Below are 15,163 nucleotides of genomic sequence, written 5' to 3' on the forward strand. Positions count from 1 at the left end.
CTAATCTTTCCTGAAACACTTGAATCTGTTACTAATTTTTAAATTTCAAATTACACATACATAACATAATTTCATTCAAAATCAGGTGACCAGTGAGGAGGACTAGGAAGTATTTTAGCAGAGTATTATCAAATAGGTATTCTCAGAATCAAAATGGGACAAAATACAAGAGAAGAGATAAATGCCTTTCAGATATAAACTTTTCAGTTTTTTCCATATGCTCTACATTTGTGCTCTGGGAATGGGACTTGTCTTCCTTCATTTCCTTCACTCTTCTTTTTTCCCTTTGTGTTTCCTCAATCAGCATACATACAAACATGACTGTTCATACTTACAGCAAAGAGTTATATATTACTGTTCCTATGCTTATTTATGTTTTGTTCTTTTTGTTCCATTAAAATATGGATTCTATGAAAAAATTCCTGAACATGTGGAATTGTTTTTGATCTGTTATAATTTCCAAGAGAAATACGGGACATAAAGCAATGAATCTGTCAAAGGAGCAAAGGAGAATACTCAAACTGAAAAATTCACATCTATATACAACGTTATTGCAGAATATACACTCAGCTATGTACATACAAAAACTGTCACCAGCATTTCCTCCTTTACTGCTATTGAAAGAGTTCTTAACATCACTAGGATTGACTGCAACAAAAACAAAGCCCTTATGTACACTGTAAAATCCCCTGCAGTGGGACTGATAGAAACTGAAATAGAACTTTTTCAGAAAGGTGAGAAACGATTTTCTCTCTTTCTTTCTCCACCTCCCCCCCTTTCTTCTTTGCATGTTCCTGATGTGACTATGACATGTGGAAATTTGATATTGCTAAAATGGTGCTGGAAGGTTAAAAATAAAACTTAAATCATTTATTTAAATAGAAAAACATTACTACTTTATACATTTAACATCTCTTCTTGAGAGAAAACTCTAAAGAGGGTACTTTTTAAATGTTTAGATTCATGATATTTGATTCCAAGACAATTCAAAAGGCAATAAACATATTTATGTCCATGCCTCCAGAAATAGCTGCTAATATTTCTTTGATAATATCCCCATTGAAACACCCACTAAATCTAATTGGACTTCTTTAAAGAAGAATGCATCAAGGATGGACAGAAAGACAAAATACAGTAGAAACAACACGGGGTAGAGAAGGAGATGGAGATTAACAACAAAGAGCATGAATAATCTTACTGTGGTGATGTAAACATCCTAAAACTGATTTATGGAAATGACTGCACCTCTTGCTAAACATACTAGAAAAGTTATTATACATGCAAAATGAGTGAATTACATGGTATATAAAAATGCTTCAATAAAGTTGTAGTTTAAAATGAACACTAGTAAAAATAAATGGGAAAAAAAAATGAACACAATGAGTGAGAGGAGCTAGACACCAAAAACCATATACTATATGAATCAATTTATTTAAATTTAAATTGAGCAAAACTAATTTAAGGTAATAGACAACACAGTAGCAGCAATTCTTGGTTAGGGGGAATATGGCTGGTATAGAGCACAAGGTGGGATATCTGAGGTATACTTAATATTCTGTCTTCATTTGGTTGCTGTTAGATGAGCTTGGTTTGTAAAAATTCAGTGAGAGGTACAATTATGAGATTAAGAAGAGGTGGCAAGAATACACAGAAGAACTGTACAAAAAGGTCTTAATGACCCAGATAACCTCAATGGTGTGGTCACTCACCTAGAGGCAGACATCCTGGAGTGTAAAACAAGTGGGTCTTAGGAAGTATTACTACAAACAAAGCTAGTGCAAGTGATGGAATTCTAGCTGAGCTATTTCAAATCCTAAAAGATGATGTGCTTAAAATGTTGCACTCAATATTCCAGCAAATTTGGAAAACTCAGCAGTGGCCACAGGACTGGAAAAGGTCAGTTTTCATTCCAATTGCAAAGAAGGAAATGCCAAAGAATGTTCAAACTACTGTACAATGCCACTCATTTCACATGCTAGCAAGGTAGCACTCAAAACCTTCAAGCTAGGCTTCAACAGTACGTGAACCTGGGAATTTCCAGATGTTCAAGCTGGATTTAGAAAAGCCAGAGAAACCAGAGATCAAATTGTCAACATCCACTGGATCACAGAAAAGGCAAGAAAAAAATTTTTAAAAATCTACTTCTGCCTCATTGACTATCTTAATACCTTTGACTGGGTGAATCATAATGAATTGGAAAATTATTAAAAAGATGGGAATACCAATCAGCTTACCTACCTCCTGCGAAAACTGTATGCAGGTCAAGAAGCAACAGTTAGAATCAGACATGGAATAATGAACTGGCTCCAAATTGGAAAGGAGTACATTAATGTTGTATGCTGTCACCCTGCTTATATAACTTATATGCAGAGTACCTCATGTGAAATGTCAGGTTGGATGAATCACAATCTAGAATCAAGACTGTTGGGAGAAATATCAAAAACCTCATATATGCAGATGATCCCAGCTTAATGCTAGAAACTGAAGAGGAACTAGAAGAGCCTCTTGATGAAAGTGAAAGAGAAAAGTGAAAAAGCTGGCTTAAACTCAACATTCAAAAAACTAAGACGGTGACAACTGGTCCCATCACTGCATGGCAAATACATGGGGCAAAAATGGAAATAGTGGCAGAGTTCATTTTCTTGGGCTTCAAAATCACTGCAGATGGTGACTGCAGCCATGAAATTAAAAGACACTTGCTCCTGAGAAGAAAGGCTACGACCAACCTACACAGCATATTAAAAAACAGAGACATCACCTTGGAGACAAAGATCTGTCTAGTCAAAACCATGTTTTTTCTAGTAGTCATGTACAGACGTGAGAGTTGGACCATAAGGAAGGCTGTGTGCTGAACAATTAATGCTTTCAAGTTGTGTTGCTGGAAAAGATTCTCAACACTTCCTTGGAGCAAGGAGATCAAACCAGAGAATCCTAAGGAAATCAACCCCGACTATTCATTGGATGGGCTGATGCTGAAGCTGAAACTCCAATACTTCGGCCACCTGGTGCAAAGGCCAACTCATTGGAAAAGACCTTGATGCTAGGAAAGATTCAGGGCAGGAGGAAAAGGGGGCAGCAGAGGGTGAGTTGATGGACACCATCACCAACTCAATGGACATGAGTTTAAGGAAACTCCGGGAGACAGTGAAGGACAGGGAAGCCTTGTGTGCTGCAGTCCATGAGGTCACAAAGAATCCAACATGACTTAGCAAATAAACAACAGCAGTGTGCAATTATTAGTAGGTATGTTATACTGCAATAAATCACAGTATTTCATATACATAGTGAAACTGAAAGTCACTCAGTCATGTTGACTCTTTGTGACCCCATGGATTATACAATCCATGGAATTCTCCAGGCCAGAATACTGAAGTGGGTAGCCTTTCCCTTCTCCAGGGGATCTTCCCAACCCAGGGATCAAACCCAGGTCTCCCATATTGCAGGCGAATTCTTTACCAACTGAGTTACAAAGGAAGTCCAAGAATACTGGAGCGGGTAGCCTATCCCTTCTCCAGCAGATCTTCCTGACCCAGGAATTGAACTGGGGTCTCCTGCATTGCAGGAGTATTCTTTACCAACTGAGCTATGAGGGAATCCCTCATATACATATTCATATACATCCTGTGAAAGTTACTCAGTCGTGCCTGACTCTTTGCGACCCCATGGACTACATAGTCCATGGAATTCTCCAGGCCAGAATACTGCAGTGGGTAGCCATTCCCTTCTCCAGGGGATCTTCCCAACCCAGGGATTGAATCCAGGTCTCCTGAACCCAGGTCTCCCACATTGCAGTAGGATTCTTTACGAGCTGAGCCACCAGGGAAACCCACTAGTATATACATGTTTATTCACATTTCCTTTTCAACTTTAAAATTATGTCCAAGTGTATGTAACATAAGGCTATTATATCAGATATTTAAAATACTTGTCAAAAGCTGGCTGAGGACGTCATAAAATATGATTTTCAAACTTCCCACATTTATGTGGAATTTGTGTTTAGTTTATAAGATGGACACTACTAACAGTTTTATTAACAAGGGAATAGCAGCCAAGCTAGTTTATTTTTGAATCATCAAAGCTTCCTAAGAGCATTTGTGTTGCATCTACAGGAATGGTTGGTGATGAGATGCTGGCCTCAGGCACATTGGGAAGATGATCTAGAGAGATTAAGTTGTGCACAGCAGACATCAATAATAATAAGTCCTGACAGAAAAGGATGGGTGAATGTTTACTGAGTAGAAGCAGCTCCCCATGTTCTTTTCAGTATTCATCCACTTCTATATCTAACATCGCTTTGGTCTCTTCCAGTTCCACTAATGTTGCAGTCCTTCAAAGACCAGTCTAACAGTTTGGCTTCAGCTGAATGCTCCCTAATATCCTGTAGGTAAAAGAGCACTTCTTGTTTTGAACTCTTCAATTAATGTAAATGAGATAAAAATAAATTACTGAACAAATGATATAGCGATTTAGTTTTTATTGAACAAAAATACATAGTTTTATGAATTACAATCATGACTGATGTATGTATCCACCAAACTCCAGACTAACTCTCACAGTGAACTACATATCATGAACTTTCAGATATTCATAGATTAACACAAGTATTTCCATTAATAGCTGGTGATAACATAACAGTTACATTCAAAATGTAAAAGTCCTGCAGTTATTAGTTGCCAGTCATGTTCATTTAGATTCAAAAGTTATATGTATTATATTTTAAACTCAACTGTATAAACATAAAATGAAAATTTAAAAAAATGAATCGGCTAATAAATTTAAGAAAGCTTTTAACTGGCATGACAAAATTGAACAGCATATGTATTTCTTCATTAATTTATATATTTGGATTAAGGGTAGAAGGAGAAGGGGATGACAGAGGATGAGATGGTTGGATGGCATCACCAACTCAATGGACATGGGTATGGGTGGACTTTGGGAGTTGATGATTGACAGGGAGGCCTGGCATGCTGCAGTTCATGGGGTCGCAAAGCGTTGGACATGATTGAGTGACTGAACTGAACTGAAGATATATGTATTTGACTTGACTTGAAATATATACATATATTTGATTACTACATTCTAAATTTACTTTTAGGTAAAATCAAGAGCAAGTATGCACACTAGAAGCCTACAATTTACTTTAGACAAGAAAATGATCTAAAATATGGTAATACGCATCTATTATTTAGATGCAAAACAAATGGATGTAGATGATAGTAGGTGAGGGGCAGCATGAGAAGTTCTGAGAAGGGAAAGTAAATGTGTTCTGACATGTTAACGAGTCTTCTGGCAATATAATGAAAAAAATAACGCACAAAATACTCAGAGAAATTGAGGGAAGAATGGTATGAAAACACACTTGGAGTTGAGAACACCAGGCTTAATCTGAAAGGCAATGAGGAAACTGAACTCTCTAGAGCAGATTCTATAGTTCTACTGGGGAGAAAAAAAAAGTAGAAATCATGTGTCATACCCTTTTTGATTCAAGTCCCCAGTTTTTCACACCAAATGCACATATTAGCATACAATTTATTTATGCATTCATTCAATGTGTATTCAAACATCCACAGGAATAACATGTCATGCCTGTCCTTGTCTGTGACATCTGTCTAATTTATGAGGTTGAAGTTATGAAGCCTTTTTTAACAAGGTTATGCAAAGATACATAAATATTTTTTGACTTCAATAATAATTCACCCATTAGAGACATGCTTAAAAACTGTAGACTCTAAAAAAATGTCCTTCTAGAAGTTTAAATAAAAGGAAACACAATAATTAACCTAAAATACCTTTTAAAAAGATGTTTTCTATTATGGTTTTAATTCAAACATATTATTTAAACTGTCAACATCATAATTAATATGTTACTTAGTAATTATGAGCATTATTTAGCATGCTAGCATTGGCATGACTGTGAGAGTTCATTATGAGGCAGCTTAAGTGGACGTGATCATCCCATATATTGGGAACTTACAAAATGGAACCAGATTTCTTCTCTCCACTTATTTTGGACAGGTGTAAATATAGTACATTTAATAGTTCAAATACAAGCAAGAATCTTGCCTCCATGGAAAATTAACCACAGCTATTACAGTTAACTGACAATTCTTATTTGAGAGCCCCCCAGTAGGGCTTCTATAAATGATTTACTGAGGGTGCTTAAAGCAATTTTACTCTGCAGATTTGTCACTTTACAGATGCATCCCATTTAATTCAGTAGCTCCAGAAGATCCATTTTAACAATCTTTTTTTGCAATAAGATTAAGGGTTTATTTTGGAAGCCATTAGTAATATCAATGAAAGGATTAAGACAGTTTTTTTTTGTGTGTGAAAAATATAGAGATCAAAGAGCTAGAGAAGTTAATGCTTCTCTACATTTTAAAGAAAAACATAATCACAGAAAAGCAGAAATTCCTCCTCAACCCACTCCCAAAAAGGATTCTGAAAAATTCTATGTTTGGTTTTCTAACCAAAACAAATAAAATACAAACTTAGTCATGGTGCCAATTCCATACTACTTGTGGAAAAAACTGCTCTTGAAAGATGATATTAACACCTATATGCAACAAAATGATTAGATTTCTAATCACCAAACTTGTCTCAGATGGAATTCCGAATTTTAAAATCTTATTTCCCATTAACACTCACCTTACCATGAGCCAGCATTTTAGAAACAGACAAATAAGCCCTCAGATTTGCCCAGAGACCATTAACTATCCTTCCATTATACCCCAGATGCTCTATCATCAAAATCCTGGCATGTTATAATTTCTCTGAATAATTTGCACAACAGAAATTTATAAAAGTATAGACTTATGTATCTGAATTTTAAGTATCAAGAAGGTTAAAAATAAAGCAAGCTTTTGTAAGTACAGGAAAGACAATCCTGAAAATCACTGTTTGTGCAATTATAATTCAATTTATTTTTACATATGGTATGATTTCCTCCATATTTTAAGAAATCCTTAAACAAAAGAAATGCCTGAATAGAAATTCAAATTAAAAACAAATTCACTAAATTGTTTATTAAGTTTTTTAAAATTACTTTGTGAGTACGAAGTCAGACAGGATGAAGGCTTGTCAAAGATAAATCACTTTGTTACTGATTTCTGATAAATTGTAATAGTGAACAAATATATAAATGATATTTAGTATTTAACTAATTTATTAAGAAATACTTTGACCACCTGTTGTGAAGAGCCAACTCATTGGAAAATACTCTGATGCTGAGAGAGATTGAGGGCAGGAGGAGAAGGGGGCAACAGAGAATGAGATGGTTGGATGGCATCATCAACTCAATGGACGTGAGTTTGGGCAAACTCAGGAAGACAGTGAAGGACAGGGAAGCCTGCAGTCCATGAAGTTGCAAAGAATCAGATACAACTGAATGACTGAATAACAACATTAAGAAATTTTAATATAAACTTTCTAAACTTCAAATTTGAATTAACCAGTCTCTTTATAATTGAAGATTTTCTTTCACTTATCCAATGATATTGCATGGTATTTTAATTTATATTTATTTTAATATTATAATAATTCAGATAGTTTAAATGTATTAAAAGAATTAATTCATATGCTAGAGATCTAAGGAAAACTTTTAAAATTGCTTTCCAAGGTCAAATAATCATTAATCAATATTCTTTACCATATTTTTTTATAAAATTGCCCATGAATCTAAATTTTACTTGCTTTTCCCCACACCAATGGAAAAGCATTAGCAGTAACATATTTTTTTCTGTAATTTCTGGAGAAAATTACATAATTCTGTTTTTGAAAACTGAAAAGTTAATTTGATTTCTCAACTAATGAATCTAGGTCTAGAGAATGCAGAAAGAACACATGAAAAAATAAATAATCTAATACATTTTAATATTTTCCAAGTGCCATTTGCAATTTCTTCCACTAGCATTCTAGTGATACAAGGAACAGTTTGATATTGAAAAGGCATTGTAAAGTATTCTAAAGTACAGAATTTTATGTTCTTACCTATGCGTAATACATCACACAGATGCAGGTTGAGAGTTTACACTAAATGCAGAAAGAATATTAGAAATATCATACCTTTGAGACATAATCTTATAGGCATCAGGTAGATAGCATCGTATATTCTCCATCTGAGCAGGGTCAGAGTCACAAATTTTGTCATCGGTCCTCCCATAGTTGGCACTTTCAATCATGATGACATCTGTTCCCGGACAGCGGAGCTCAATGGGGTAGCTCTCACAGGAGAGCTCTCTGCGAACCACAGCCATCGGGATGGGGGCACGGCTGAAAGCTACCAAAAGGAGGAGGAAGAAAAAGAAAACATCTTTGTTACATACAAAGGAAAACTATGTGTTTTTGGTTTACTAATACCAAGGAATAAAGCAATTTCAATTCATAAATTGAACTAAAAATGGAGCATTTCACTTCAGGAAATTGACAGGATTTTAAAAAATCCAATTATACAAATGAACTTAACTTGCAAAACAGAAAGAGACTCACAGACTTAGAAAGTGAACTCATGGTTGCCAGTGGAAGGCACAGTTAAGGACTTTGGGAAGCAAATGTACACTCTGCTATATTTAAAATGGATAACCAACAAGAACCTTTTGTATAGCACATGGAACTCTGCTCAATGTAATGTGCCAGCCTGGATAGGAATGGGATTTGGAATAGAAAGGATACATGAATATGTATGGATTAGTCCCTTCACTGTTCCCCTGAAACTATCACAACATTGTTAATCAGCTATACTCCAATACAAAATGCTTTTGATGTTAAAAAATAAAATAAAATTTAAAAAATCTAATTATAACAATTATTTCTTAAAAACCTAGTCTTGCAGTTTGTCTGTTTTTTCCCCTTATAAATGGAAACAAAGCACTCTGGGTTTTCTAAAGCACTAGCTGGTAGATGAGCTAAAGACTATACAGAAATATCATCCAACTTGTAATACAAGAGTATCAAAAATCAAATTAACCTCAGGAATACCGTATCTGTTTCATTTTTCTATGGAAACCATTATCCCTCTCCAAAAAAGTACTGTTCTTGAACTTATATATACTTACTTTAAAAGGCCATCTATTTCAATTTTAAAAGTGTTTTATTGTTTCAAGAAATAATGAAAATAAATCAGTATATGTTTTGAGTTAGTGATAGAAATAGTGAATGTTCTTTTAGAAGATAGAGATTTATAAGGACACAAATTACAATTCCTTCAGGTCCCTTGATGCATCTATCTTTCAATGTCAGGAGGTAACCAGTTAACAATGTGGTGACCTTCTTATCAAAATTGTCTACAGAAAAAAACATTGTATTTTTCTTCCCTTCCCTTTTTAAATTTTACTTAAGTAACTTTCAATCAGGTAGTATCACACTAAACATATTGCTTGATACACTGATTTATTTTACTTATTAATTTAACAACATACGGTGGAAATCTTTTCATTTACAATTGAATCTCACATTTTTAACACTTGCATTGCATATACATATACACAAAAAATGTTATTTAATTGGTCTTATGCTGACAGGTACTTAGAAATGTCCCAGTGTTTTCGTGTCATAATATTGTAAAGAAGTACAAACCTGTGTACTTGCCTATGATACTTTAGAAAAAATATAATTATCTAAATATCTTTTATGGTATATGTCTATACATAAAATTTATAGGGGATAAATATATTTGAAGTTTGACAAATATCACCTACTAAATGTCCAAAGAGCTTAATATAAATGCACACTTTTATCAGCAGTACTTTCTTCTTTAAAACTACAGATTACCAATTCTTTCATATTTTGCCAGTGATAAATAATGATATAACAATCATCTGTATTTTAATTTTCACCATTTTATTTATACAATGAAATATATTGTCATATGCTTATTGATCCTCCACATATATTTCATTTGTGAACCACTTGCTCACATATATGGTTTGTAATTGTAAAAGTTTTCGCATAGCAAGAAAATTGAAATTTTGTTCTTTGTGTTTTTCTTGTTTGCTGTTTGTTTTCAGATATATGCTGTGCATATATATTTCACTTTCATACAGCAAACCGTCTATCTTTTCATTTCAGATTTAAGTTTCATAATCCAAGACTGTGAACATAATCAGTACATTATTGTAAGACAGTCAAATGTTTAATTGGAATAACTCAACAAGTCTTTTTTTAAAGGCACATGACTGAAATTCCAAAATTAAGTGTTTACCAACCAATTATTAAGTTGATATCCACATAAGAGAATTAATTATAAACACATGATAGCATTAACTTTTAATTGATGATTAATTAACTCTATGTGTATATACATAAAAGTGTATTTAGAGAAATACATTCCATTTTTCTTATGGCTTTAACATGAAGTATGAAACCCGAGAAGCAAAGAAGAGAGGAGAGAAACAAGAAAGTATAAAAAGAGTTGTATGGGCAAATGAGATTTTATTACTACAAACATTTTCACTTGAAACAGAGAAAATACTGATTTGTTTTATGAAACCACAACTCATTTCTAAAGAAACTGACATTAGTTTTTATCTCATTTCAATACTACTTTGGAAAAACCATAAACACCCCCAAAGACCCCATGTATAACTTCCAAGTAAGTCACTCAAGCCACACTGTACAGTTAATTCCATTCTTTTCATTCAGCTTCTTTCTTGTTCTGTTCTCCATCACTTTTAAACACAGAGACAGATACACACAGCAAACACACACAGATACGTATCTAGCACAGCCACAGCACTATTCAAAGAGAATGAATATAGAGACTGGAGGTAACATTATTTTTAAAGTTTGATTTTGAGTCAATATTTGACAGAGTAGTCTCACAACAGACACTGAATTTCTAAAATGTGCATTTCTATGGCTCCTAATATTACATATATATAATTTAGAAATTAGACACTTATTTTTTAAACCTGAAGTTCTTTTTAATACTGAGATTCTTTCAAGGAAAAAGACATTTTCATTAATGTATACTAGTATTTTAAATAATAAAATCATTGAACGATAAACATGCTCCAATTTTGGAATCTAGTTTCATAACTTTGATCAGTTAAACTAAAATAATAGACAATTTTTTGCTTGTTTATTTACAAAAAATTCTTGAAATCTGAATTTTTCAGAATATTTTACAGTAAACCCTTGAGCATTTGCTAAGGGACAATTTTTTTTCTTAACTTTGGTATAACTATTTAAAAAAATCACATCAAAACTGCTTTCAAACATTGAGTTGATCTTGCTATGTTTTGTTAACCTAACCAATTAAATCAAATTGTTTAAAACAAGTTAATTTAATAAAGAAAGAAAAACAAATAAGCAAATCATACAGTCAAAGCATTTGTCTAAGTGGACAATTTGACTGATTAAACTCATCAGTCAATTTTATTAAAATATGCACATACAAAGACATAGCTTTATCTGAGTCTTAACTGTCAAAATATGATTTAGAACCAGACACTACAAAATGGCAAAGAGAGCTAAAATGCGGAGGGCCAATTTCCCATGTATCTCTTTGGATCCTATGAGAACTATTCAAAAGTTATAGATACGGATATTTTTACAGGGTACCAGGGTTCATTTGTGAATTCTTTCTTCTATTTAACATATAATTGAATTTGTATCAATAACTCAGTGATAAATTACACTCCTAAATGCGGATGCTTTGTTTAAAGGAATGTATCACTGGAAACTATTTTATAACATTATCTGATTACCTACTTAAATTACCTCTAATTATGTTGCTAAATGCTTTAATCATCAAGCAATTCAAATGTAACAATAAAATGCTTAAGTTAAAGGTTTTTTTTTTATCATTTTGTCTTGCTTTTCATTCAGTCATCATGATAACAATGGAGAGACTTTGGTTACTATAGAAAAATAATATGACAGTTTCCATGTCATAGTATATTTCCAATGCATAGTATATTCACTGCATTTAGCCAGTGAAATCATCTCCCATATTTTTAATCAGGATATATTGCACTGGGCATTGTGAAGCAGCTATGGAAAAATAATATGGGGCAAAAAAGACATATTCGTGAGCTCCATCTCACTTTCTTACCATGAGTTAATCTGTAGTAATAAGAGTTTACCTATTATGTGTGTGATAGACAGACTTTGATGGAATAAATTGGAAAACTAAATGTGAAACCTGGTAGACTTCTGATAGGATAATACAGTTTGGGACTACCCACTGATCATGGAACAAAGGGGGCACAAATGAAAATGAACTTCTCTGCTACCAATGGCCAGAACCTCAGAAAGTGCCCAAGTTCTATGTGAAAAACATCCTTAACTAAAAGTGCTCCTAACCAGGGATTAAACAACAAGAAAATTAGATCCCAGTTTTTGCTCACTTGTTTCAGCACAAATCACTCTGATTCTTCATTTTCTGAGAACTTGGCCACTCTGCTTTTGAAACTTCTTGTTGCTTTCCTATCATAATGCTGGGTTGATGACATTTGACTCAAAATACTTTAAATTATTGGTGAGTTATGGGTAACTAAAGATACCAACCTAAGACTGCCTGGGCAGGGCGGAGGTGGGGTGGGGTGGCTGTGCAGGGAGGTGATGGATGAGGTTCAGAAATGGGTGCTAAAAGCTGTGACCACAGGAAAGTTAATTGCTTCCACCTGGACTCAAGAACAGAGGTCAGAGTCTTGCTAGGATAACTTTAGAGCTTTATAGAGGGGAACACTCAAAGAAGGGAGTTGAACTTGAAACAGGATTTCAGGACAAAAGATAGCAATTAGGTAAAAGACTAAACAGATTAAGAGGCAAGCGATCAGTTGGTTGAGGGCATTAATCTAGCATAATTAATTAAGTTTTTAAACACATTGAATTTAAGTGTCAGGATAATACTCAAGAATGTTTAATTCTCATTTGGATTCATGAGTCTAGAATTCAAGAATAGAATATAGGCTAAAATCATGGTAATGACACAAAATAGCTTGAGTAGTACATATAGAGTTGAAGAGGATAAATGCAGAAGTTGAAGTATCAGTGGCCAGAGAAGACACATAGATGAGTGTATTGATTAGACGCTGGATACCTATCACATAGAGAAAAACACTATTTATCTACTTTAAGAAGATTTTGACTAAAAGGACTAACATACCTGCCACTACCACTTAGCTTCAGGACAGATGAATCAAGTATGTGTGAGTTCATGCATGCTCAGTCACTTCAGTTGTGTCTGACTCTTTGTGATCCCATGAACTGTAGCCTACCCATTTCCTTGTCCATGGAATTTTCCAGAAAAGAAATATTGGAGCAGGTTGGCATTTCCTTCTCCAGGGAATTTTCCCAACCCAGGGATTGAACCCGCATCTTTGTATCTCCTGCATTGGCAGGCAGATTCTCTCCTAAACCACCTGAGAGCATAATATCCCATGTATGAAACAAAATTAAATTTGCTAAGAAAAAATTAAGCGTAGAAAGGAAAATGCAAATTAGAAGGATATTTGCAGTAATAAAGATAAAATTTAAAAAAAAATAGATCTCTTTCCTTTAGAGTAAGAATTAAACCATTTATAAGTCAAAGCCAATGATTTTAAAGGAATTTCTTAATTATAGAGAATACTAACATATCTGGGAGTGGGTTACTTTCTACCATAAATTATCAGTAATGCCTTTTAAAAATACTTCATTACTTAAATGCTGCCAAAAAGCAAATACTCCCAATTCTAAGTTTCAACAGAACCTATGACATAATTTTCTTAAATATGTATAGTTTCTCTGTGTTGTTTTACATGCCAACATACTTATCCAATTTTTTAAAAATGTTCTCTGAAGATCTAGTCTGAAGTGTTTGACTGCAAAAATAATATTGGAAACCCAGTGAAATATCAACCTATTATCTACTTTCTATAAAAGTACATCTACTACCATCAAGCATCCAATACACTGAATTTCAACAAGTCTACTTCAATAAAGAATACATATAATTTAAACACTTTAGTATTTAATTAAGTGTAACAGTGACAATTAAAACTGACACCATAAAGAAATAACCAAAGGCAATTATGGTCTGAGGTTAAAAAAAATAAAAGCATGAAATTTACAATTCTGAAATTACAAGAAAAAATGTATTCTAAAGAGAGTAATATCATGAAACAATTAATGCAAAGCTATCCTTTTGAATTATGGAGCTTCAACATTAATCATTCTTTTTAAAGATACATGTACAAATCGGTGACCTTTAAGTGAAATTATCCACATGGAGGTTGTCTAAAAAATGTATCAAGTGTCTGAATAAATGAATTCATATCTACTTGTTATAAGTTTCAACATTTAATAAAATTATATTCGACATGCCTTCCAATTATATTCATGAGGGATAAAATGTCTAAAACTGTGTCAAATTTCACATATCACAATTATCCCAGTCTTTTTCTAAATGTCAATAACACCAACCTGGCTGTTCAAAATGTTCTTAAGACTAAAAATTATAATTTCAAGATAAACAAGAGTCTACTAAAAAAAATTATACAATTTAAAAGAAATTTTAAAAGATATGCCAATTTAATTTGAAATGTATATTTATCAGTTACAAGATGGCTGTGAACAGACGACTCATTGAAAAAGTCCCAGATGCTGGGAAAGATTGAGGACAGAAGAAGAGGGCGTAAGAGGATAAGATGGCTGGATGGCATCACCAATGCAATGGACTTGAACTTGGGAAACTCTGAGAGATAGTGAAGGGCAGGGAGGCCTGGTATGCTGCAGTCGATAGGGTCGCAAAGGATTGCACATGATTGGGCAACTGAACAACAAAGTGGCTGCTGGGTGTTACTAAACGTAAGACATGGATACTGTTTAAATTCTCCATCCACAGGCCTAGCAGTGGTCCTCTACAGAATGGAATTCCAAAAGTCTGGCAAAACACCTTCAGAGCTATCATATGAAATCAAGAAAATGACAAACATTTGTATGTGATGGTTAATTGTTTGTGTCAATGTAACTGGGCTAAGGGATGCTCCAGGTAGCTGCCCCAACAGTATTTCTGAGATATCTTTAGGGCCTCTCTAGAAAAGATTAACAAAGTTTAGCATTTGATTCTGAAGACTAATCACTGTCACCAATTTAAGCTGGGCTGTTCAGGGTATGAATACAACAAAAATGCAGAAGTATAAATTTTCTCTCTGCATGAACTGGAATCTTCCACCCCCTA

The 15,163-nt window shown here is 33.8% G+C and overlaps 1 protein-coding gene across 33 annotated transcripts in view; it reads right to left on the minus strand.

Moving 5' to 3' along the window:
* ADGRL3 (adhesion G protein-coupled receptor L3) overlaps positions 1–15,163 on the minus strand; it is a 912,058-nt gene that overhangs the window by 468,076 nt on the left and 428,819 nt on the right. For all 33 annotated transcript variants that reach the window (XM_070458356.1, XM_070458372.1, XM_070458374.1 and 30 more), the window contains one exon: positions 8,065–8,278. In XM_070458356.1, coding sequence (XP_070314457.1) covers positions 8,065–8,278 — 214 coding nt within the window. The remainder of the gene's footprint in view (positions 1–8,064; positions 8,279–15,163) is intronic.

Source organism: Odocoileus virginianus, chromosome 29, assembly GCF_023699985.2.
Source record: "Odocoileus virginianus isolate 20LAN1187 ecotype Illinois chromosome 29, Ovbor_1.2, whole genome shotgun sequence".
Taxonomy (NCBI): domain Eukaryota; kingdom Metazoa; phylum Chordata; class Mammalia; order Artiodactyla; family Cervidae; genus Odocoileus; species Odocoileus virginianus.